General features: G+C 45.8%; 1 protein-coding gene across 1 annotated transcript in view; it reads left to right on the top strand.

Annotated features, from left to right (window-relative positions):
* The first annotated feature begins 2,368 nt into the window (after positions 1 to 2,368).
* LOC107112044 (latent-transforming growth factor beta-binding protein 2-like) overlaps positions 2,369 to 25,646 on the top strand; it is a 62,262-nt gene continuing 38,984 nt past the window's right edge. The window contains exons 1-2 of the mRNA XM_015413109.1: positions 2,369 to 2,517; positions 2,608 to 2,678. Coding sequence (XP_015268595.1) covers positions 2,369 to 2,517; positions 2,608 to 2,678 — 220 coding nt within the window. The remainder of the gene's footprint in view (positions 2,518 to 2,607; positions 2,679 to 25,646) is intronic.

Here is a 25,646-nt window from a genome sequence, read left to right as displayed (position 1 = left end):
ACCATCTCATCCTTTGCCGTCCCCTTCTTCTTTGACCTTCAATCTTTCTCAGCATCAGGGTCTTCTCCAGTGAGTGCTCCCTTCTCTTTTGGTGGCCAAAGTATTTGAGCTTTAGCTTCAGTATCTGGCCTTCCAGGGAATAGTTAGGGTTGATTTCCTAGGAGACTATATATTGTGTCTATGCATGAGTTACTGCTCTGGGCTTGCTTTCGTCTGAACAGGAGGCACACAACAGTTACTCATGGGTGACGGAGACATAAGAAGAACTGGGCTTCTTTGTGTGGATGGAGAGCTCTTACTCTTTTCACAGTGCAAAAGTAAACCTTTTGGGGCTGAAAAATGAAGCATTCCTTCAATCCTAACCCAGAAAAAGTGTGCCTCCTTTATCAGAAGTTTGTGAAAGACTGCCTCAAGGCAAGAAAGTTAAAGCTATGCATTTAAAAAAAATCCTAGGGAAGGTAACCAGGTGTTGGCAATATACGTTTTCATTTAATGTGAACAAGCTGTGTATGTGTAGGAGAGTACAGTGGGAATTATATTTGCCATGGTTCTGGAGTTTATCCCATCAGGAATTGCAGGTTTGGTTTATAGCCAGAACTGTTCTCTTAGCAGGGTGAGTGGTCCTGCTTGCAGGAACCACCATCAGATTGTTCCAATAATTTGAGACAGGAATGGAAAATCTGTCCCCTTCCCCCACTTGCTGTCGTTTTCAGCAGTTTTGCAAAGGTCCAGTTAACAAATCCTTGGGGAGGAATAGGAAGCTATTACGGTTTCTGCTGTAACACGTTTGGCCTGGGGATCACGTAGATGGGAGGATGTTGTCAGTAATGTTAAATATACACTCTAACAAACTGCACATCAGTACAGGAATTTATTCTCTGAGCTATTTAAGGAAACACCCATTAGGTTGGAATATGTCATGAGCTCTGGATCACACATAATGATTTGGAGTAGTTTAAATCTAGCTCAAGAAGATATAGCTCTTTACTCCAGGAAGGCAGAGAATGTTAATGAGAATTTATGATCAAAAGTGCCAGATAGCCTCATGGAAACCATGACCCAATCTTGACATGTGTCTGCTAGGACTGTTAACAGGCGTGGAGAAAGTGTTTTGTCTCTTTAATGGAGGTTTAATGGGATGGGTTTTTTTTACCAGGTGTTGTTATTTACCTACTTGCCATGAAAAGCTATGGTCTATTTCCACACATTGCACTTCTGTTAAAAGGACAGGGCATTTCCCCCCAGGCCTGTTGGAAGCCCAATCTAGAGGGTTACCAGATGTCCACTTTTTAAAGGACATATCCTCTTTTTGTGTGTGTCCATCCTCTTTTGGGCTCTTTTTGAAAAATTGATGAAAATGTCCTCTTTTGGGGTTGGAAGGTTAGGAATATTCCTAGTTAGTAGCAATTATCACAGTTTAAATAGTAGGTGTATTTAAAATGAGAGTTGTCATAGTGAAGTAGAAATATGTCCTCTTTTTTGCTTTTCAAAATATGGTAGCCCTATCCATCTATCACCCTTACACCTACTTTATAAGGGACAACTAGATGCTAAAAGTAAGGGGTTGTTTAAACCTACATCTGCCACAATCAAGCAGACAGAAAAGAGTGAGAGCCCAGTATAAGGAGCAAATGAGTCAATGGGTGACAAAAACAGAACTCTTAGGGCTAATTTCCCAGCAGCCTTTATCTCCAGGCAGATTTCTCCAGGGAGCAAGTCAGGGAAGAACAAAAAAGGCCTAGGGAGAGGGTCTGCTTGGTTCAAGAAAAGTGGGGGAGACTAGAGAGTTCAGCTCCTCTCACTCCTTAAATCCAGACCCTTCTCTCTGTGCGGTTGTGGCTCATGTGGCTTTAAACCCATAGATCAGCCACTGTGCTGTCAAGTTTTACCCTTAACTTTCCTTGATTTGCTCCTGTCTGTGCACCACAGTGTATGCACAACAATACCAGCCGTGCAATTGCCTTTCCACTGTAGCTATTAATCCTGCAGAAGGGGAAATATTTTTTTTTTTAATTAGGTGTCCAGTCGCCTACTGCATCTTGATACAACTGAGAATTTCTCCTGTTATGATATTGTTTCTGAGCAAGGCGTTTGGGGAGTTGTTAATTCATAGGGTTGCCATAAGTAGGAAGCGACTTGATGGCACATAACACACGCACAGACACACAAAGATATTGCAGCTTCCTACATTTCTGTCCTGGCAATGTATACAAAAGTGAGGACAAGGGAAGCCTCCAGAAGAAAGACAGGCTCTTTGCTTTTCACATCCTTATGCTCATAATAGCAAGTTAGATGTTTGGCTTGTAAAACTCATGTTTTTCCTGCATTAGTCCTCCTCATCAGCTGATGGAACCTGTGGGGCACCGATATGGACCAGAACACTCTACAGGTTGGGGCTATGGGTACTGAAAGTAATGAAGCAGTACTCCCATATCCTGAAATAACTAGTCCCCGGACATGCACAAATGCACAAAAGCCATACTGCCCTGTAGGGACTGAAATGACAACTTGGATCTTGTAAGGCCACAGCATTAGCTGAATGAACAGGTGCTGGTTCCAGAGGCATCAAACATTTATTTCCTAACTTTGCCCTTTTTTACTTTACAGGCCAAATGTCTGTGGGGGACAGTGTTGCTCAGGATGGACAACAGCTCCAGGAACAAACCGATGCATTAAACGTGAGTACAAAAATAACATATATAATCATTGTTTATATAGTACTATTTGTGTGCAAGGCATTTTACAGGCTGACATAACAACAACCAAAAACAAAACCCAGTGTCCTGTTCCAAGGACCTTCCAATTTAAATCTCCACAGTGATGACTGAAAGAAGGTGTGGGTGCTAGGGGGAGAGAAGGGGATGATGGAGAAAAAAGAAAGGGCAAGGGAGAGGCAGAGAGATGCTGCGAGAGGGAAAGGATGGGTGTAAGCAAATTATGCAGTTGCATTAACTTACTGTGGAATCCTAAACAGTTTTACACCCTTCAAAATCTACTGACGCTAGTGAAGTACCATTGGCCTCATTTTGGCTGGTGATGAAAACTAAGATGGAAAACCAAAGGCTTTGTGAAAAAGGATTTAAAAAAAATTGAAGAGAGAGTAGGCACCATCTAACAGTGCTATCTTAAACAGAATTGCACAGTTGTATCCCTCTTAGTCCAAAGAAGTCCTTGAGCTTTGAACAGTGTAACTTTGCTTAGAATGGCACTGCAAGTGTTCCATGAGATATTTCTAGGCATAAATAGGTACAAATCTTTAGTCAAAATTTATTAAAATTCACTGTCCCATTTAAGTCAATGTGGTGTTATCCAAAGTAACTGGTTTCCAAGGATATATGTAGATAACCAAGGCAGATTCAGAATGAGCCGTTCCCTCTATTTCGGGGTACTGGCATAATAATACCATGTTATTTATTTATTGAAAATTTATACACTTCCTGTCCAGGGACCCATTCAAGGGGTCTCATAGGGTTAAAAATGTAATATAATACTAAGAACAGCAGCACAAAAATTATCAATAATAAACAAGCCATAATAATGAGCCACGGCATAAAAATAGCATCAAACAAGATTCAGCAGCCTAAAATGATATTCACAAAACAATTCTTGAGCTAGAACCATATCACACAAAAAAAGCTTTAAAAAGACAGAATCCCTCTGTTAAATGCCTGGGTAAAAATAAATATTTTGGCCTGGTGCTTAAAGAAGAGTAAGAAAAGTTAATCTCAAGTTGGAGGGCATTCCAAAGGCATGGTGCTACCACTGAAAAAACCCTTTCTCTAGTTGCCATAGCCAATGCTTATCAGCCAATGCTGGCAACATGCCAGAAAAGTTTGGTGGGTGGGAACCATAATTGTCCTTTCCAGGGAAAACTCGGAAGCAACATCATTGTTCTGTGGTAGTGCTCTAGGATTCATCCAGAGTTCTCTGGTTGTTGAACAGTATTGAGGAACAAAAAGCTTGGCTGGGAGGTTTCCAGATCTGCCATCCTCTGGGTGGGGCCTGGAGGTCTCAAGGAATTGAAACTAATTTCCAGGTGACAGAGATCAGTTCCTCTGGAGAAAATGGCTTCCTTGGAGAGTGAAGTCTATTGCATTATACTCACACTAATGTCCCTTCTGTCACCGAATCTCACCCTCTCTCCAGGTGCCACTCCTAACTCCAGGAATTTCCCAACCGAGATTTGGCCACCCGAATGGTCTCCCATTACAGGCTTGGTGTACACCCACCTTACCACTGTATGCAGGTGCAGAGAGAGTAGGGCTTGAGAGGAGGATCCTATAGATATGCCATACTGTCATAATAGCTAGAGTGCTTTTATCACCATAGCTGCTTTGAAATTTTGACTTTGGGAAGTGGGATGAGTCTACCTGACTAAAAGTTATAGTCTCTTAGAATTTGATCCGGAGGTTTTCTTCCAATAAATGAAGACTCTTTTGTTCATTGGGCCAGAAGAAGAGAACAGAAGGTTCTTCACTAGTAGAAGGAAATCTCGGGATCCAGCCCATGGGCAAAAAGAGTACCATGGAGCTGAGTCTATAGTGGCCATGCGGCCACATACAGCATTGGTGAGTCATCTCTGGTTCTTTGCTGAGCTGCACAACAGCTTTTAGGGGCTTTTAGTGGTGGTAGCTGGTCAAGTTGTACTGAGCCATGGTGTTGTATCAATGTGATGTCCTATAGGGTTGCCAGACAATGACTGGCGCCTGGCAAGAGATGGGGGGGGGCAGGGACTATGACATTACTTCCCAGGAAAACTGGAGGTGACATCACAGCACCCTAGGGATCACCAGAAACTCTATGGTGGTGATTCCTAAAACCATTGCTTCTGGACTTCCCCAGAAGTTATGCCACGTTGCACATGACAGCAGCTATTTAAAAAAAAAATTAACTTGCTGCCTGAAGGAATGATGGAGGTGAGCACAGGTGACCAGTGGAAGGTTTCTAGCTATGCAACCCTGTGTCCTGAGTTAGCTCACAATTAATGCAAAGCTCACAGTGAACTGTGGATTCAAACTTGGCAGCCTTGGGGAATCAAGACCAGTGCAGATGCTGTAATCCACAGAGAGCAATAGGGTTGCCAGGTTACCTCACACTAGTAGGGGACTTTGGGAGGTGTTTCAGGATGGGGCAGGGACTTCCTAACATGATGTTGTCATGCATAAGTCATGCCATCACGTTGGCGATGCAGCCCCTTGGAAGGCTCTGATGGCACCTGCTTGCAAGAAACAATGTAAAGGGAAGCTTCCCTTTAAATGGTTTCTTGCGAGCAGGGGCTGGCTGCCCACCCACACCTGAACTCCAAGTGGCAAATTTGCTGCTTGGAGTTCAGGTGTGTGGCCAGTGGCAGCCCCTCTCCCTCCCCCCCTGAGGATTTAAAGGGCCCTGTTGCTGATCGACGGGCCACCTGCTCCCGTCGATCAGTAGGAGGGCCGTTTAAATCATGCAGAAGAGGAGGGAGAGAGGTGGCCACTTGATGGTCACTGTTGGGGCAGGGCTGAAATCGGGGGATCCCCTGCCCCCACCTGGGGATTGGCAAGCCTACAGAGCAAGGATGCACAAACCCCCCACATAATTTAGTAATTTTGCACTTGTGAGTGTGTGTGTGTGTGTGTGTGTGTGGAGTGGAGTGGAGTGGAAAGTATTATTTCTTGCATTCTTTTGGGGTTGCCCTGACATATCCAGCCACAAGCACAGGAGCAGAGGCAGGGGTTTTCAAACAAAGATGGGGTTACATGACAACATGGACAGTTTTTGACAAAGTGATGCATCTGATTGGTTTCAGAATAACCATTAAAGCTCATTAAAACTGGTTAAAAGGTTGGACTGGGAGAAAAGGAATGTGACAATCAATGCTCCCGCTAAGCTGTGGAGTCTTGTGAGCAAAAATTCTACTTTGCAGGCTGCAAACATTAAAGTTGTGAGCGAGCAGTTTGGCCGCAGCATAAATCAGTTTACTCTGGAGTCGTCCCTTCCTGAGCTGAGACAAAAACATGTGAGCCGGAGGCTAAAAAACTGTGAGCTGGCTCACACTGACTCAGCTTAGAGGGAACACTGGTGACAATCCATCTTTCATGGGGCAGGACTGCACTGGAGGGATATAATAGAAGAGCTCTTAGGTCTTTGTTTAGTTGCCAATTAAATACTTCTCCGAGAACTTATTTTTTAAAGAGGTTGAAGCAGAAGATTTTGCTCTGAAGCTAGGTGACTCTGAATACCTGTGACCCCTCTTCATAACTTTCATGAGACCCCTTTTGGGAGAAGTTTCTTCCCTTCTTAGGTTATTACTTCAGCAGTTCCTCTCTAATTTTAAATATGGGATCTCGTAAGCTGGGGCCTCCCGCAAGGCAGTTTTCCTTCAGTGTATTTATAGGAATAGGGACAGAGTGGAGTGATTTACAAGGAAATAGTCCCATGGAGGGTTCTGATGACATCATTAACCATATGAGCTAGAAATCCAACGATGCAATTAATTACACTGTAAATCATGGCAGCCCAGTGGTTGCTAGTTAGTTTTCCTAACCTTTTCATTCAGTTATGCTTTTAAGTTTCTAAATGCTACAAGCCTCTGAAACCACAGAAGAATTATTTAATGTTCCAGGCCTTCAAATTCAGCACTTGCTGCTTGTGATGTTCCTAGTCCCACTTGCAGCAACTTGCCTGAATGACTCCAGGCTTCTGCCCAGAATGAGGCTTTAGAATTTTTGATGTAGAAGAGCTTGAAACCATTGTTTTGGGTTGGATCCAAAGTGTTTTTCCACTCACAGATAGGGTTGCCCAGTCCCCCGGGTACTGGCAGGGGGGCCATGGAAGATGCCCTTTTGTTCAAAAAAGGTATTATGCCACTCATGGAGGAATGCCTTTGGATGGATCTAACGGATAACTTGAATCCAGCCCATTGTTCCAGGCTCAGCAATAGATGCCTGAGCTCTTCTTGTTCCCCAGCATGAATGAACATGAATGAAAATCCATCCTCTGTGCTGCTCAGTGTTTTCAAGTTCTAGTAGACAAAAGCTGCAATATACCCGGTCGGAATCACTCTCTTGTTTAATTTATAATGGCATACGAGAAATGAAATGGATAATAGTAAAAAAGAGCCAAACTGGAACTAAGCTAGTGGCTTTCGCTAAATAATGCAGTATGACAATATTATTTTTTGTTTCACTTACATTTTGTCCATATGTTATGGTTAATGTGGGTTCAGTGGAAAATGTGCACAACCCACCTTCAATTGTGTGCATTCAGTGGTGGGGAGACTGTGCACAAATGTCATGCACAATATCGACAAGGGATGTTGTAAAATATGCATGTGGATAATGTCAATCAGATAATGTGTACATTGAATGGTAATTTTATTTATTTATTTCATTTATACCCCTCCTTTCTTCCCAATAGGAAATTAGCTTATAACAAACTCCCCTTCACCGTTTTATCCTCACAACAACCCTTTGAGGTCGATAAGGCTGAGTGTGTGACTGACCAAGGTCACCCAGTAAGTTTCCATGGCAGAACCTGGGTCTTCCAGATCCTCATCCAGCACTCTTAATGAATGCATCAACCTTTATTGGCATAACATACAGAACATACGACTCACTTTGCAAAGACTCTTGACTACTATATCATACTGGGTCTCGCAATTAAGACTGTCAATTTTGGCTTAGGAAATTCCTGGATATTTAGGAGTGGTGCCTTGGGAGGGGATGGAGCTCAGTAGGAAAGTGATGCCATAGAGCAGGGGTGTCAAACCAGTCTGTCAAGGTCTCTTACCTGGCTCAAGAGCAACTGGTCATTACCTTTATTGCCAGATGACAGAGGCTGTGCATTACATCACTATATTATGTCCCAGTGTTAATGTGTAATGGGCGGTGAAAGCAGGAAGGTGGGCATCAGGGAGATACTATAAGGAAATACTGTAAGAGTGTTAATGTTTTAAGCATGTTTGTATTTTGAGTAAAAAATAATATTGTTAATTGGGTTTGCCTGTGTCCTTCATAAAGTTTATATCTCCGGTACCTGGCATTACATTTTATGGCACACATGGCCACAAAGTGACATTTATGTCACATCCGGCCCTTGTAACAAACGAGTTTGACACCTCTGCATAGAGTCTGCCCTTTGAAACTGCTGTTTCTTCAGGCTCGAGGCTGAGGCAGACTGTATGCCTGAAGACAGCCTTTCCTTCACATACAGGTAGGGTTGCCAAGCTTACAACTAGGGCTGCCAGCTCCCAGTTGGGAAATGCCTGGAGATTTGGAGGATGGAGCCTGAGGAGGGCAGGATTTGGGGAGGGGAGGGTTTTCAGTGGGGTATGATGCCATAGAGTCCATCTTCCAAAGTGGACATTTTCTCCAGACCAACTGATCTCTGTCACCTGGAGATCAGTTGTAACCTTTCCCGGGAGATCTCCAGTCACCACCTGGAGGTTGGGAACCCTACTTACAGCTGATCTCCAGACTACAAAGATCTGTTCTCATGGAGAAAATGTATGGTTTGGAGGGTAGACTCTATGGCATTTTACCCCATTGAGGTCCCTCCCCAGGTTCCACCCCCAAATCTCCAGGAATTTCCCAACTTGGAGTTGGCAAGCCTACACAGACATTGGGCCTTATGCCAAATTTTCCTGCAAGCATACATTTGCCAGGCATCCACTGAGCCTCAAGACTGGGCTTGGTGGAGCTGGAGGGAAAAGGCAAGCCAATCCCGTTGAGAAGGCAGAGACTTGAGAAAGAGCACATAAGACACTGTCAGGGAGGCAGTGTACTATAATGGATGTGTATAAGCTATAAAAGGTAAAGGTAAAGGTTCCCTTGCTCGAAAGCCAGTCGAGTCCGACTCTAGGGTTGCGGTGCTCATCTCCGTTTCAAAGCCGAAGAGCCAGCGCTGTCCAAAGACGTTTCCGTGGTCATGTGGCCGGCATGACTAAACACCAAGGCGCATGGAATGCTTTTACCCTCCCACCAAAGTGGTACCTATTTATCTACTGTATGTAAATCTATTTATCTATTGTATGTAAATCAATATATGAAGACACAAGTGCGTATTAGTGGAGTGTGTTTTGTTCTAACACGGTGTTTCTTTATGTTTGTCTAACCTCCTGGTGGAGCCTGGAGATCTCCCAGAATTACAGCTGATCTCCAGACGGCAGAGATCAGACTCCCTTAGGGTTGCCAACTTCAAGTTGGGAAATTCCTGGAGATCTGAGGGAGGAACCTGGGAAGGATAGAGTTTAGGGAGGAGAGGGACGTCAGTGGGGTATAATGCCGTAATGAGTCCACCCTCCAAAGCTGCCATTTTCTCCCAAGAAACAGATTTCAATTATCTGGAGATTAGTTGGGGGCATGGAGGGTGGGCTGGGGAGGAATGAAGGGAGGGCTGGGCCCTCCTCAGTCCAGTCCTTGAACCAGAGGGTGGGCAGCCAGCCATGGCCTGTGTCTGCTGTGGGGCTAATGGTTGTGTGCGGGGCTAGAGGGCTCCTTGGAAGGGTCCTCCCCATCCAGAACCAAAACCCTGTACAGTTTCACCCCTTCCCACTCCAGAAACTGGTCTCTTTAGCCTGGAGATGAGTTGTAATTCTGGAAAAGAACCCCAGGCTCCATCTTGAGACTGGTAATTCAACATCTGTGATTAAATCCACTTTCTGACATCCTTTAATAATTATCCATATTGAACAGGTATGTGCAAAATCCCTTGTTGATACTTGCAGTTTGTATACATTCATATTAAGTTATGTAGAATGTACACAATCCCTGAATCACTGGTGTTTGCACAAATTCACCACTCCAGGGATAAACTAGATGTGGCGATACACCCTGCCAGCTCTCCCACAATAGTGGGAGACCTCCTGGCAGCAGCCCCTGATCCCCCACGGCCCCCCAAAATGAGGTGAAAATTTCTGTTGCTCCAACAGTGTGACATCACTTTCAGATAGGGTTGCCATGTCCCCCCTTGCCACCCAAAGCATAGGGTTGCCAGGTACCCCCTGGCAGCCAGCAGAGGATCTGGGGATGGAGCCTGGGGAGGACAGGGACTTCATTGGGGTACAATTCCATAGAATCCACCCTCTAAAGCATCAATTTTATATTTATTTATAATTTCAGTTTATATACTGCCCTTTGCTGAATTCACAGAGCTCAGGGCAGTTAAGAACAGAAGATATACAATGTAACATTTAAAAAATCCACACAATTAAGAGTTAGCAGTAACGTCAGGTGGCACCAAAATAAATACAACATGTATTACTGTCTCGCAGTAGGCAGAAGAAAGCAGGGTGGATTTATATCCCGCCCTACCCCGAAGGCTCAACTGAAAACAGTTAAGAACAGAAGATATACAATATAACATTAAAAAACCCACACAGTTAAGAGTTAGCAGTAACGTCAGGTGGCACCAAAATAAATACAACATTTATTACTGTCTCGCAGTAGGCAGAAGAAAGCAGGGTGGGGGAGGGGAAGGGAGTGCCAGATAAGGTGGAACCTGATGCTGTCCTCAACCGAAAGCCCGGCAGAATAGCTGTGCCTTGCATGCCCTGCAGAACTGCATCAGCTCCCGCAGGGCATGTATGTTATTTGGCAGAGAGTTCCATCAGGTGGGAGCCAAGGCTGAAAAGGCCCTGGCTCTGGTCAAGGAGAGCCGGACATCTTTAGGGTTTGGAATCACCAGTAGATTGTTCTCAGCAGAGTGTAAAGCTCTTGAGGAGACATACCAGAGGAGGCAGTCCTGAAGATACATGGATTCTAGACCACTTAAGGCCTTAAAGGTCAATACTAAAACCTTGAACCTGACCCAGTACTCCACCCAGAGCCAGTACAACTGATGCAGCACAGGTTGAATATGTGCGGTCCGTGGTGTTCCCTTCAGGACCTATGCCGCTGCATTCTGGACCAGTTGGAGTTTCCAGATCAGTCTCAAGGGCAAGCCAGCGTACAGCGAGTTACAGTGATCCAGTTTAGAGCTGATCATTGTGTGGATTACTGTGGCTAGGTCAGGATGAGACAAGGAAGGGGCTAGTTGCCTTTCCTGGCACAGCTGGTAAAATACCAGCTTGGCAACATTCATGATCTGGACATCCATAGATAAGGAGGTATCCAAGACCATACCCAAAATCTTGACGGCTTGTGCAGGTATTAGAGGTTCACCGTCAAGTGTGGGAAGTTGGGACTCCAATCCTGTGTCCCCCTCCCAACCACAGAACCACTGTCTTGGATGGATTCAGTTTCAGCCGACTCTTCGTTAACCACCCCTCCATGGCCTCCAGCCTCTCGGCCAAATTTTGTGGGGCAGAATCTGGGTGGCCACCCATCAACAGATACAGCTGGGTATCATCAGCATACTGATGCCCAAAGCTCCGCACCAGCTGGGCAAGGGGGTGCATGTAGATGTTAACATCATGGAGAGGATTGCCCCCTGAGGAACCCCACATGGTTCCTTTTTATAATCAATCTCATAGGTTGAATTTCACTTTAATCTTAAAAATTGGCCAAATGGTAAATTATATCTAAGTTGAAAAGGATGAAGAGAGGAAAACAATAAATAAGATTTTTTAATCTGTTGGTTTATAAAAAGGTTTAACAGCCAAAGTTTTATCCTTACTGATATAGACTGTGGTGTCCAAAAAATTTATCTGCTTAGAATCACAAACTAATTCAAATTTAATGGTCTCATGTGTCTGGTTGAGCCATTGAAAAAATTGCCAAATTTGTTCCTGTCTCGAAAATAAAAGAAAAATGTCATCAATGAAACATTTAAATAATTTTATGTTAGAAACAAAGGGATTTTGGTTAGACATAATAATCCTCGTCTCAAAATGTTCTATATATAGATTAGCGAGACTAGGCGCTGCCATTGTCCTCTCCAAACGTTGTCCTCTCCAGGCTTCACCCCCAAATCTCTGAGAATCTCCCAACCTGGAATTGGCAGCCTTATAGAACACTTCATTTGCAGTGGTTCTTTGAAAAGCTTATCGTTGCACTGCATTCAGGATTCACATATAGTGCAATGCTAATGACATGAAAACACTAAAAACATATTGTTGCAGTTCTGAATAAAAGAAAAACTGAGAGCACATAGTTTATCATACTGTGATTCATAGGAGTTGGACAGGACTTAAATATTTTTCCGAACTGATCTGTGATTGCTGCTGTCCTTGTTATGCTTACTGTTTCAATCAACCATTCTTTCATATTCCTGCCATGATATTTCCCATTATGCCCTGTTGCTATCCCACACTGAGAGTGCATCTGTGAGTAGCTGCCATCTCCTTCTTTACATTCTTTTTGTGGTGGCTTTCTAAACCAACCTGGACATGTTTTGACTGGGTTGTCTTGCATTCCTTGCAAGGAGACACTGCCAGGAAGTCACAAGCCAACCTGGGACATAACACCAACTCCTTGCCTTTCCAATTGTCCGTAGTGTATGAACTCAATAAGACAGGGGGAGAGTGTTAGAGATAGAGATGGATGATTAACTTTTGGTGAAGAACTTTAAAAATCCCCTAGCTATTAGAAACTTCAACCATACAAAGATTTCATTGTTGAGGCAGCCAAGGAACACACCTGCAGTTGAGGGAAAAAAATCTAAAGGACCGTAAACATATTATTCATTTGGCATATTTGGCTCAACCTACACCCAGACATGAATGCATCCCCAGCTTCAAGGCCAAGGTATGGTGATGTCACCTACATTTTTCTCTAGGTATGTACATTTTTAAATGATCTTGTGTTTGTTGACTGGAGGCCTTGAAAATTTTTATGGTTTAGGTTGGTATATATTAGGGTCAAAACACATATTAGGATCAATACACTTGTTGTGTCCTGACCCGGCCATGTGCTCGATCCAGTTTCGGCCGGTCCCACATGCGGTCAGGCAGAGTACCTGAGCTTTGCTCCAGAACACAATAGATGTTAGGATCCTAGTTCCCTGCCTATCGGGAACCTAGGAATAATCTAATCACTGTAGATAGACCATTCACAGGTGTTGAGTGTTTGGGGGTGTGTTTTCCTTGGAGCATATAAGGTGGCCTGCGAGCTGGCTAAAGTTGTCTTGTTCTTGCTGAATAAAAGTATGTTAGCTGAAATCACTCCTCCATCGGCGTACTTTTCACTGGCAACGAAGGTGGGATGCTAATCTCCCTTCCATGAACAATGACCATGAGACGAGCACTGCACCGCGCTTCAACACTGGGAGCCCCGCAAGCCGCTGCCGCGCCTCGTGTCCTGCCGCTCCAGTCACCGCGCACTGCACTGCTCCAGGCATCACTGACTCCGAGCGCAGCACCGCCTTGACCGCCTCCACTTCATCGGCCGTCGCCACTGCCACCGCACCCAAGCAACCACCACAGCCGTCCCATGTCGTCTAGATGGCTGCTGGTAACGAGAGCTTCCCTGAGTTCGACATCTCCTGTCCCACACAATGGGAGACCTGGCTCGAGACGCCTGAAAACCACTTCAAGATAAACAACATCTTGGACCCGGGTAAGAAGAAGGTCCATCTTCTATGGTACTGCGAGATCGAGGCCCACCTTCTTTTGAAGGACTTAATGGTGCCCCAGCAGACCAAAGATGCGACCGCCACCTACGACGTCTTGATGAAAAAGTTCATGGACCACTTGGCTCCCAAACCCACCAAGTTCGCAGAACGTATGGACTTTTTCGCAAAAGTCCAGGGACCAGACGAGTCGGCCTCCGACTTTCTGGCCAAGCTGCACCAGGCAGCCACCAGGTGGGCCTTCTCGGACTTGGCTGAGGCACTCTTGAACCAGTTCTTGGTGGGTCTCCGGGAGGTCAAGTTGCAGCGAAAACCTGTTGGCCAGGACAACCTTGATCTGGAGAAGGCGATCTGGGAAGTGGCGGCCTACGAGAAGTCGCACTCTAACTGCCGCACCAAGGGGGTCCATCTCGTCCAAGCTGTGATGGGTTCCGACATCTCCAGCGATGAGGAGGTTCTTCAGGTCACCCGACATCTGCCCCAGCGCTCCCAATGCAGCACAGGGGCATCTTCGGGAAAGGTTCAACACCCCTCTGTGGCCTGCGCCAGCTGCGGCGACGCTCACGAGCGCTGAACCTGCTGACTCCGGGATGCCATCTGCAGGACCTGCAACAAGGCGGGCCACCTGGCAAGAGTTTGCAGCTCCAAGGGACAACAGCAGAAGACAATGGCACAGCTGGATGCCGCAGATCTCCGGAGCATTTTGATCCACCACCGACAAAGGCATGTAACTTACCCCCAGATGGCCCGGACAAAGTGCATGTGACTGTCCTTATTGAGGGGTCCCCCGGTAAGAAGGAAATTGACTCTGGCTCATCTTTTTCTATCATTTTGGCCAAAATGCTACGTTCCCTATGCCCACAGTGGGGACCCTGGTTGCGCAAGCCATAGGGTCTCTTGGTGTGGGACTTTAATAAAACCCCTGTGGCGGTCCATGGCTGGGGTAAGTTCCAGGTCCAGTTCCTGGGCTTTTTGAGCCTGCTGGACCTGGTGGTGGTGGAGGGGCACCTTTCCAGCTTGTTGGGTCTGTCCTGGTTCGTGCCTCTGGGCTTCAAGATAACAGGGACACACCAGTTGCAGTCGGCAGACTTTGAGGCAGTCTGTGGGGAGTTTCCCAAAGTGTTCAATGGGTCTTTGGGGCGGTTCACTTGGGCCTCCATCTCTCTGGACCTTGATCAGAATGTGAGCCCCATCCGCATTAAGGCGCGACTTCCCCCCATTGCGATGAGAGCCAAAATTGAGGCCGAGCTCGACCATCTTGTTGAGCAAAGGGTGTTGGAGCCAGTCGCGTTTGCGTGCTGGGAGACCCCCATCATCACGCCGGTCACACCAAATGGTGATGTACGCATATGTGCCAATTATAAGTGCACAATGAACAAGGCCTTGCAGGACCACGCTTACCCGGTACCAGCGGTGAGCCACGTCTTAGCCTCCCTTGCGGAGGCCAAGGTCTTTGGGAAGCTGAATATGGTGCATGCTTACTAGCAGCTGCCGGTGGACACGGCCGCTGCCGAGGCTCAGACCATTGCAACGCACAAGGGGGCGTTCCGAGTAACAAGGTTGCAATTTGGTGTCTGTGTGGCCCCGGGGATTTTTCAGTCATTTATGGATTCCCTTTTAAAAGGCATTCCAGGGGTACAACCGTTTCTAGATGATGTGACCGGCTCAGGACAGTACTCCAGATATTTGACTCCGCTGGCCTCAAAGTGATGAAGAAGTGTCTCCTAGGGATGCCTCGCATCGAATTTTTGGGGTTTGTGGTGAATGCTCAGGGAATCCATCCCACGGACGATAAGGTCAGGGTGATCTCACAGGCGCCTCCTCCTACTTCCAAAGTGAAGCTGCAGGCTTTCTTGGGCGTGCTCAGTTTTTATCATGACTTTCTGCCTTGAAAGCTGCCGTGGCGGAACCACTCCACTACCTGCTGGATAAGGACGCACTCTGGGACTAGACGTCCACTCATGCAGCGGCGTTTCAGGTGGTCAAGGACTTGCTTACGTCTAACTCCTTCTTACATCACTTCAATGAGTCGCTGCCAGTTTTCCTCACCTGCGACGCTTCCCCTTAGGGGAGCGGTGGCACAGGGGAAGGGGAGTGGTGGCACAGGGGATTTATCCTCTGGTTATAGTAACATCTGAGCTGAACAGAACGGCTGTCAGTTCTAGCCCCGTGCTGGTGTGAGCTACCTACCTTGTCCCCAGCTCGCCGTCCACCCAGCGGTTCGAAAGCTTCAGTGAGTAGATAAAATGGGTACCACTCCTTAGAGAATGTGGGCAGACTAAGCCCCCCAGTGGGGGAGGTGTTAGCCGGTGAACGGAATATCCAGCTCGTAAGATCGGAAGCCTAGAAATATCTCTTCGGCATCAAGAAGCCTGTAATGGGCCGTTCCGGCCAGGTGGTGGCAGTCCAGCGTTGCGACTCGAATCAGACCTGGAGAAAGCTGACGTCATCAAGCCAAGCCGAGTGAAAAATGCCGTCTGGAACATGTCTAGTCTACAGCTGAACAAAAATACCTGTCGGCTGCGAACGTGTGCGATTTAAAGATTTATATATGTTGTCCTCCCTTACCCCCATGAATCATTGTTAGTCCCTTGTGAAATGTGTAACTGTAAATCGCTCAGAGCCAGCAGCTCTGCAGGATTGAGCGATTAATAAATTGAATTATTATTATTATTATTATTATTATGATGATGATGATGATGAGACGGGGGCAGTCCTGGGACGTCGGTTGCAGGATGGGCGAGAGGTCCCAGTCGCCTACTATTCCAGGACCTTGTCTTCTGCGGAGTGCAACTATAAGCAGATAGACAAGGAGGCATTAGCGATAGTGGCTGGGGTAAAAAAATTCCACCACTATCTCTACGGCTGCCCCTTCATGGTGGTGACGGACCATAAGCCCCTACTGGGTCTCCTGGCCCCAGACTGTCAGACTCCACAGATGGTTTACCCCAGAGTCCTGCGGTGGTCCATCTTTCTGGTAGGTTACAGCTATGACCTTGTCCATCGCCCCGGGAAAGCCATTGGACACACTGATGCCCTCAGCCGCCTGCCGCTGCCAGTCGCAGACCCTGACCCGGCTCCTGCGCACACGATAGCACTCTTGGAGACACTACCCAATCACCCGGTCCATGTGCGGGAGGTGGCCCGCCGCACGGCCCGGGACTCAGTGCTCTGACAGTGATCAGTAGGGATGCCTGGTCTGCCACCATGGTGGGAAGACCTCCCAGCAACCCTGTCTGTTGTCTGCTAGCACCCCAAAGGCCAGTGGGAGAAAAATTGGGGGAAATGGTGTGGATTTGTCAGCATCATGTCAGCATCCTACATCACTTCCAGCTAGGGTTGCCAGGTCCCTTTGCTGTTGCAGCAGAGGGATATGGGTGTGTGTGTGTTCCGGGTGTGGGCAGGACGTCGTGTGTGATGTCCCTGCTTGGGGATGGGGTTTTCCCCACCAGCCATCTGGCTGGCACTGGATCAAGGCCCCCCAAAGCGGGGGAACTCCTGCTGGGACCTGAGGGCTGGTAGCCCTGTTTCCAGCAAAACCTGGAAGTGATGTACCCCCCACATTATGATATCACAGCCAGTTTTTGCCAGAAGTGATGTCATACACCTGCACACCTGTCCTCCCCCCAATCCTCCTGTTGGTGTCAGGCTGCAGCCTGCCTTCCCTACTGATCACTTACACTGTTGAATATTTTCAGATATGCAAATAGATTGTCTTATACTGGCTCTTTGTTGATCTCTTGCTCTGGATTTTGATGTAGTTTGAATATTTAATTATAAAATAAAGCAGACCCTGCTGAAGACAAGATAGGGTTGCCAAGTCCTTCCTGGCCACTGGCAGAGGGTGATAGGGATGCCAGCTCCAGAATGGGAAACTCTTGAGAGATTTGGGAGTGGAGCCTGGGGTGCATAGGGACCTCATTGGGGTAGAATGCCATAAAGTCCAGCCTCCAAAGCATCCATTTTCTCCAAGGGAACTGATAGCTGTATTTTGAAGATGAGCTGTGATTCCAGGGGGTCCCCAAGAGCCCCCCCCCAGAGGCTGGCATCTCCTAAGGCAAGACAATCAGGCAATGGACCACCAAGTATTTCCCCGTTAGCTTCATTTCCTTTATTGGAGAGCATCACACTTCTCATTTGCACTTGAAACTGGTTTTGTGGCTGGAGACAGAGGGAGCAGGCTGGATTTTGCAAAGGGCATTCAATGCTGAATCAATATCTGTTCTTCTCCACCTGGCAGAGAATAATATAGCTCGCCTAGGCTTGCCAAGTCCCCCTGGGGGTCGGGGAAACCCCCGCCCCAGAGGCCCGTTCCCCTCCGCCGGTGGATCGGGCCCCAGGGGGAACCCCACCCCCAAAGTACGTGACGTGCACGTCACCCGGAAGTGACGCGATCATGCCGGGCACGCTGGGGGCGGGGCCATGGTCATCCAAGGGAAAACTCTAAGGTTTTCCCTCGGATGGTCGTGGCCCCGCCCCCAGCGTGCCTGGTGTGGTCGCGTCACTTTCGGGTGACATGGGTGCGGCGCGCACACACTCCAGGAGGGAGCCAGGAGTCCCCCACTGCAGCAACAGGTAGGACTTGGCGACCCTAAGCCTGCCCAAAGGGTGTGCTTTGTGCAGCCTTTAAGGTCTTAAAGGCTGCATTTGACTCTGTACCGGGAGAGTACGGCAAAGTTTATGGGTCCTCCACCAATTGCAGACTTTTGTATTTAATTCAGCAATTATATAATAATCCTACTGCTCACGTTCATTGTGGCCTTGAGGGACAACTGACAAAGGACATCCCTCTCTCCAAGGGTGTGAAGCAGAGTTGCCTGTTGGCTGCCCTCCTATTTAGTCTCTATATTAATGATCTTGCAGGGGGCTTAACAGTGGTGAATTCCCGTGCCCCTGTTCTGGCTAACAGTCAGATCCCATTGTTATTCTGTGCAGATGACACTGTCCTTCTGTCTAGATTGCTGGTTGGTTTGCATAAATTGCTAAAGGTGTCTCAGAACTGTTGCACTGAAGAGGTTTAGGTAGTAGACTGTAAAATCTAAAATTATGGTCTTTTCAAGATGTTTTTGACCCAAGCAACTCTCTTGGAAGCTGAATAATCAGCCAATTGAGCAGGTGTCCCAGTTTTGTTATCTAGGTATTCTTTTTCAAGCTTCTCTCTCACTGGAAGCTCACAAAGAGTGTGCTCTGCTTTCAGCGGCTGGTTCCTCGCTGGCTGTTTGATCCTTTTTTCCCTCTGATGGAGTTCAGTGTGTCCCTACAGCAATTCAAGCCTTAAGGGCTAAAGTGCTGTCTCAGCTTTTCTATCCACTGACCACCTGGATTACTAGAGTTAAGAGTTCTATCAACTGAACTGTTGAGGTTTTCCTTGGAAAATTAACAGAGTTCCTTGTTGGGTTGCCTCTGTGGTTCTCTGATTGGAAGTGGTCTGAGGTTGGGATCAAGCTTGGAAGCTGGTTTCCACATTTGTTTGAAGGTCTTGTTTTCTGACAATATGAGCAGTTTACTTTCTCTTTTAGATCCTTATATTTCACATAGGAGGCCCAGTCTGTAATGCAAACGTTCTTTTTGGGGGCTGTCCCCTTCATTCCTCATGTCTGTTGGCCCACGAGCTGCTAGACTGTCCTCAGACAGAGCACTGGAGGCATTAGACTGTCAGTCAGCTCTTGGCAGGGCTCATAGGGCATGCTGCACACTTTGTGGTCTCCCACCCCCATTACCCTTTTGTCTTATTTTCATCTACTGACTGTCCCCAAATATCAGAGGGCTTTTCTGTTGGCCAAGCTAAATGTCTTCCCCCTTTTTTGTTGGGAGGGTAGATTTTGAGGAGTACCTTACTTGGAAAGATTATGTGCATGTGGGTCTAGGGTAAGATTGCTAACCTCCATGTGGGGCCTGGACATCTCCTGGAATTACGAATGATCTCGAGATGACAGAGAGCAGATCCCTTGGAGAAAATAGCTGCTTTGGGAGGGTAGACAATATGGCATTATATCCTGCTGAGGTCCCTCCTCTCCCCAAACCCCATCCTCTGCAGGATCCTTCCACTAAATCACCAGGAGTTTCCCAAACTGGAGTTGGCAACCCTAGGGGTGATCAAACCTTTATCCCATATTTTCTTTGATTGTGTGTTGACCACCCCTTTGAGAGATCTGTGGATACAGCCAGTGGTAGTTTCCATGGTTTCCTTTGTTTCTATGCCTTCCTTGCTAGCTAATAGTGATCTTGATATTAATTTGGCTGTGGCTAAATTGCAGTGGCTTCTATGTGAGGATGGAAATTGAAATATACTGGGTTCAGATGTGTAGAGTGATTAGCTCATGTTTATTAAGTGGTTTCAGCTCCAAAACTAAGACAAACTTGCAGGGTCAGAGCCCTGCTTATATTCATGAAACACCCCACACCCAACACACACCCCACATCCCATGATAGGCTATTTACGGAGTATTGTTTACCAACTGGCTACTACTAGGATCTATCTATTGGTTCATTCTAGGATCCAAGCCTTCTATTGTAATGCGCTCCAAGCTATGCTATTTCGCATGTTCGCTAGCGAGCCTTTTTGCAAGTACGGTTCCATCGTGATACATAACAGAAATGGAGGGTAATATTTGTAAGATAGGTTCTGCCCAAGACCACTGGGTCATTGGAGTATTAAGGAAAGAAAGAATGCGCCTCTGAAGATGGGCAGGTTTGTAAGAGTGTTGGCAGAGATACTCTTTCAGATATTCTAATTGGATATGGCTTTATAACTCAAGAGTAGCAATTTGAATTGGGCCTGGAAACACTATGGAATTCCACGAAGAGGTTTAAGAACTGGCAAGATATGTCAAGAAGGATCAGTTTTGGCCAATAATCTAGCTGCTTCTTTCTGAAGTAATTATAGTTTGTAAGTAGTCTTCAAAAGTAGCCACACTTTCAATGCATACGCTAACTAATCTGGATTTACAAAGGGAATGATGACAATGGTAAAGCTATCTCTGCCCTGAAGGGACTGCAGCTGAAGCACCAACCTACATTAGTGAACAGGACTTCATGACACAGATTTAACCTGGGTATTTAAAGTAAGGGTTGCCTCTGTGTCCCTGTGCCATACACCTGATTAACCATGTAAAGTATCCCTATGCAGTACACCTGATTAATCAAGAAAAGGTTGAACAACTCTTCCTTTCCCAGCCATCTACTGGGGACGATCTACTAACAGTACCTAATTTCTGGATTGAGTTTCACTTTTAAACCTCCTCATCTATTTCATCTATCTCATTCTTAATAAGGTGCAGTGGTTGACATCAAAGGATATAGCCATGTATCATGACTACCATGAGTTCATATTATCCCTCAGAAACCTGGGGACATGCTAAACAGTGCCTTGTTCCCTTCCCCTCAGAATACACGCAACAGGCACCCTTACAGACTACTGTGGGGATTCCTTGGTTCCAAGGAGATGAGGTGGGATGGAAAAGTTTTAAATAAACAAACAAATAAATAAATGGTGGGAAGGCTCAGAGCTCATGTCTCTGAACCAACCAGAAAGGGAAGAGCTGAACAGGGATATGGGGAATCTCTCATTCCCTATTGATTGGTCACAATGATCATCTGGGGGGAGGGGGGAATAGGGACAATGCCTGTGTGTTTTGAAAGATGAGATACTTTGCCAGAATTGCAGACAATCTCAATAGTGCACTAATCTGAAATAGAGGCTATTTTTGGGGGCCCAGCAATGTTGATATTAACCATAATAATTATTGTACATATTTATTAGTCACTTTTCTGTAGGAATACACTCAAAGCAGCATACCAAAGTGAAAACAGAATAGGGATACAATATAAAATCGTGCAGTTACAACAGTTTAATGTGGAATGCTTGAAAGAACTATAAGAGCAGCACAGTGTGTGTTCAAGGACATATTGTCCTGAACACATTACAACACTTGGATGCCAGGAGATAAGTGGATTAGAATGTGAAGTGACACAAGCATCTGAACTGCTAAGCTTTGTCTGAACAAAACTGAGCTCCTGAATCTAACAGTCCAGTGAACCATACCTGGGACTGACTAATGTGCCTGTCAGAGTTGACAGGGCCTCTAGCCACTCAAATCTCTCCCCCCCCCCCCCCGTCCTGCTGTCATTTTTCTCCAGCTTGTCTTTCCCTAATCATCTCTTTTGGGTTGTGTTGCTTCTCAGCTCTTAGTTCTCAATAGTGCTGGCTGATTAAAGCCTTCCGCTCGCTCAAGAGCTCCTGCTGTTAGTCTGAACGTGCCACAGGCTTGTGCTGGACTGGAGATTGTGGCTGATACTGCTTTGTTGAAATACATTTGTATAATGTAGGAGTGCAAAAGTCAACAATATGCTCTGGGAGAGTGCGTGCCCTGCCTGGCAGCATGTTACTGAGCAGGAAAGAACCGGAGACAACTTAATGGTATTGGGCGGAAGGGGGGGGGGCGGAAGGAAAATGCATTGCTTCGTCATGCTTATGTTCAGATTTATTTAGATTTAAGAATTAACATGGTTTCTTTAGAATCATTGGAGTTCCTCCTAAGAATTTAGTGGGGTTTAGGAATACACAAGTAGCAAAGAGAATTATAGTACAATCTGAAGGACACTCTTCCTGCAAGTAAGCCCATGGAGTAGTCTTGAGTAGGATTCTGAGTAGACCTGCTTAGGGTTGGTCTCTTAACCTCTCTAGCCCACTACTAAGACAGTAAAGTGGCTTTTTGTCCAGAGCCATCTTGGGATGCACCTAGTGGTCCAGACATGCCTTGCAGTATATGGCAATACTATTAAATTGGTTTTGCAGTCTGATGTTGAGAGGAGGGGAAAGAAGAGTCAGAAAGGGTAGTTTGCTTTAGGCTACCAGAGCTGCTAAGAGGTTTAATTGGGAAGACAACTGATTTGAGAGGATCGGAATATTGTTTTAAGTGGGCTAATGTTCAGGAGGGCATTTTTATACAGGGATCAGAATTGCAGTATAATGGAACAGCTCAGGAGGGCATTTTTATAAGGGAATAAGATTGTAGTATATTCCATGAGATGTGGCTCTTTCCAGGCAAAGTGACTAAACATGAGAGTAGACAAAAATTATTTATAGTTGTACTTGTCCAAAATCCAAAAACAAACCACAATCCACATACCTTTTATTAGGACCGGCTACAGTGACACAAAACATTGTGCAGGCTTTTGGCTTCTTCAGAATTCTTCTTCAGCCTGGATGTTACAAAACAGACAAACAAAAAGGAACCAGTATGAAGTACTTTTCTCTCTGCCCCTGTTCTTGTGGTATACCATTCGAGGATTGCACCCTTGCTAGTCTGATCACATGTGACTATTCCTCAGAAGTTCTTATATTTCTGAGTCTGAGGCACAAAAATAACCACAGTTAATGCTCTGAATAATAGACAACTTTCTTTAATGTTTAATCTTTAGGAACAGCACTTTGATCCTGGCTTTGTATCTGTCCCCACCTACCATCTGAACCTGGGATGATGATATCCCTGGTAGCTAAAGTGGCTAATCTTGGATTAGCGGGCAGGGCTTCAAAAATACTAGACACGTCTCATTGTACAAATGAAGCACTGACAGCAGTTATTTTATTAAAATGTTTATATCCCACCTTTCTCTGTGGCTTAATGCAGCTTACAAATCATGATATAAACCGTACAGAATGAAATAAAACCTCAAATAACCTGGCTCCCGCCTAAAAGCTGTGGCAAATAACATGGCCTTGCAGCGTCTCCTAAACATTTCTAGAGCACCCCTCACCTACACAGGAAATTCATTCCACAGAGTGGGAATTACAATACAAAAGTCACAGGCTGTGATTAATGCCAGGCAGAGTACCTTAAGTAGGGGACCAGCCAGCTGGTGGCAGCCTAAGAACTGTAGGCAGCAAAGGCAGATTGGCCATTAAGGCCACTTGGAAAAGTCCCATTGGGCCATGGGCCTGAGGCGGGCCATCCCCAGGGCAGCTTTGTGCAAGATGAGTTGGAGCGGGTGCTGCTGTGAGCTGGCAACCCCCATCTCACATGAAGCAGGTATGAGTCACTGCTGACTGGTCTCCACTTCATACAAATTGGGCGGAGCTCCTCTGAGTCTTCTCCTTCCCCCTCTGTCAGAGCCAGGGCCAAGGCTGGTTGTCTTCCTCCTTCCCTTCCTTCCCATTGAGGGGGCAGGGCCCATCTCCAGAGCCTCTTTGGCCTCCCGGACTGCCCCTGGTAGATAGGAATTAGGAGTTTTTCTGGATGTTCCATGCCAATTGGGCTGTGTGTTGTTTGCTGAAGGCAGGCCTTTCCGTTAATAGGATTATTCCAGAGAAGCTGACTAAAGCTGTGTTCTGGAATAAGGGGCCAAAGATTGACTCACCGTCTCAGAAGCCAAACAGTAGAGAGCATACTGGGCTGCTAGACAGTGTCTATAAACAACACACAAGGCCAGGAATGGCAGCATCTTTCTCTCATTAAGAGACTTTTCTGGGAACAGTACAAATGCTATGTCTGACCGACATGGGCTCTTGGCCATTAGGGCTGCCTGGTGACTTTTCAAGTGGCAGGCCATTGTTTGTGTGGATTAATTAAAAGGGTGCTGTCAAAGTCCTAGAAAATCCTTTCTTGACAGAGGATGGTAAATTTGAGGCAGGCCTGAAGGTCAAGACATTTTGTATTCCCCACACCCCCCAGCAATAGACTAATACTTTACAAGTGTAAATGCTGTTGGGTTCCCCTGGTAGCATCCCTCCCACCTTTCTTCCTAGGGCATTCAAAGGCTGACATCTCTACAGCTGCCCAGGGAGGAAATAGCTGCAATGTTCCCTCTAAGCTGTGAAGTCCTGTGAGCAAAAATTCTACTTTGTGAGCTACTGGCAATAAAGATGTGAGCAAGTAATTTGGCTGCTGCATAAATTAGTTTGCTCTGGAGCCCTCCTTCCTGAGCTAAGATAAAAATGTGTGAGCTGGAGGCTAAAAACAGTGAGCTAGCTCACACTAACTCAGCTTAGAGGGAACAGTGAATAGCTGGTATCCCAAATGCTTCAAATATCTTTGAGAGTTCTAGCCACACAAGAGTCATCTTAGCCTGATTTAAATTGTTTGGACCAGGGGGCAACTTGGGTGTCTTTTAATGGAAATGTAGCCAGAGAGAATACTGTAAATCAGAGAAGCATTTTGTATTTAAGACTCAAACCTATAACTCAAACCTTGAGGGATTTAGAATTAAGACAATAAAGAGGGTTGAGTCTGAAAACAAAACACATAGCTTCCAACCCACATTTTGTGTTCTTTTTTTTTTTTAAACCCCCGGAGGGGTATTTTTATTTTTTCAATAAGACTACAAACTACAAAGAAAAATATTGGAAGGGGAACTACAACTATGGATAAAGGAAAGAAACCCACACTAACTAAAAACCCAAGAGTGGGAGACCCCCTTTATATTAACCTTAATATTAGTATTAAAAGAGTTAATAAAACAATATACTTGTAGAGTTCTTGTTTTTCACATTGTTCTATATTAGTAAATTAGTTATTATGAGAGAACTTTCTGAACATCTTCTTTATTTCAAAGAGCCATTTATCAAAGTCCTTCTGCCCTTACTTCGGCTTTCTGTCTCTAAAATCATATACAGTTTTCATTGCTCCCGCACCCGCTTCTGCAGCAGAGTCCTCATCCGTTCCCGAGGCAGCTGAGTCACTTGACTTAGTTTCTTCCTCTTTATATTCTTCCCCCGATCCTAGCTGGCATTTCAAGAATTCCTTGGCTTTGAAGATGGAGTCTATCTTCTCCTATTGTTGATTTTAAAGATGACACCTTCAGGAATTGCCCACCTGTACTGTATACTGTTTGAATAAAAGTAATTAACTCCTTGTAGCTCTTTCTCTTCTGACAAATTTCAAATGGAATGTGTTTTAAAGTCTTGATAATTGTATTCCCAAATTTCAGTGGAGTTGGTCTGTCTTCTTGCAAATCTCACCACAATCTCTCCAGGCAGGCTATTTTTAAAATATAATTAGAGTAAGCCCTATAAGCTGTCTCTACGTCTTTTATTATTTCCTCCGCTGGCAAGCCTGTCACTGGAGCGATAATCTCACCCAGAGTCTTCTTCAAGTCTTCTTTTTCTGTCTCAGGAACCCCATGGAACCTGAGAATCATATTAGCCTTTTGCATTTGCAGCT

The sequence above is a fragment of the Gekko japonicus genome, unplaced genomic scaffold (assembly GCF_001447785.1).
Source record: "Gekko japonicus isolate JY-2015 unplaced genomic scaffold, Gekko_japonicus_V1.1 scaffold3916, whole genome shotgun sequence".
NCBI classification, from domain to species: Eukaryota; Metazoa; Chordata; class Lepidosauria; order Squamata; family Gekkonidae; genus Gekko; species Gekko japonicus.
The sequence above is the reverse complement of the archived record's forward strand: the minus strand, read 5'-3'. Positions and strand labels throughout refer to the sequence as shown.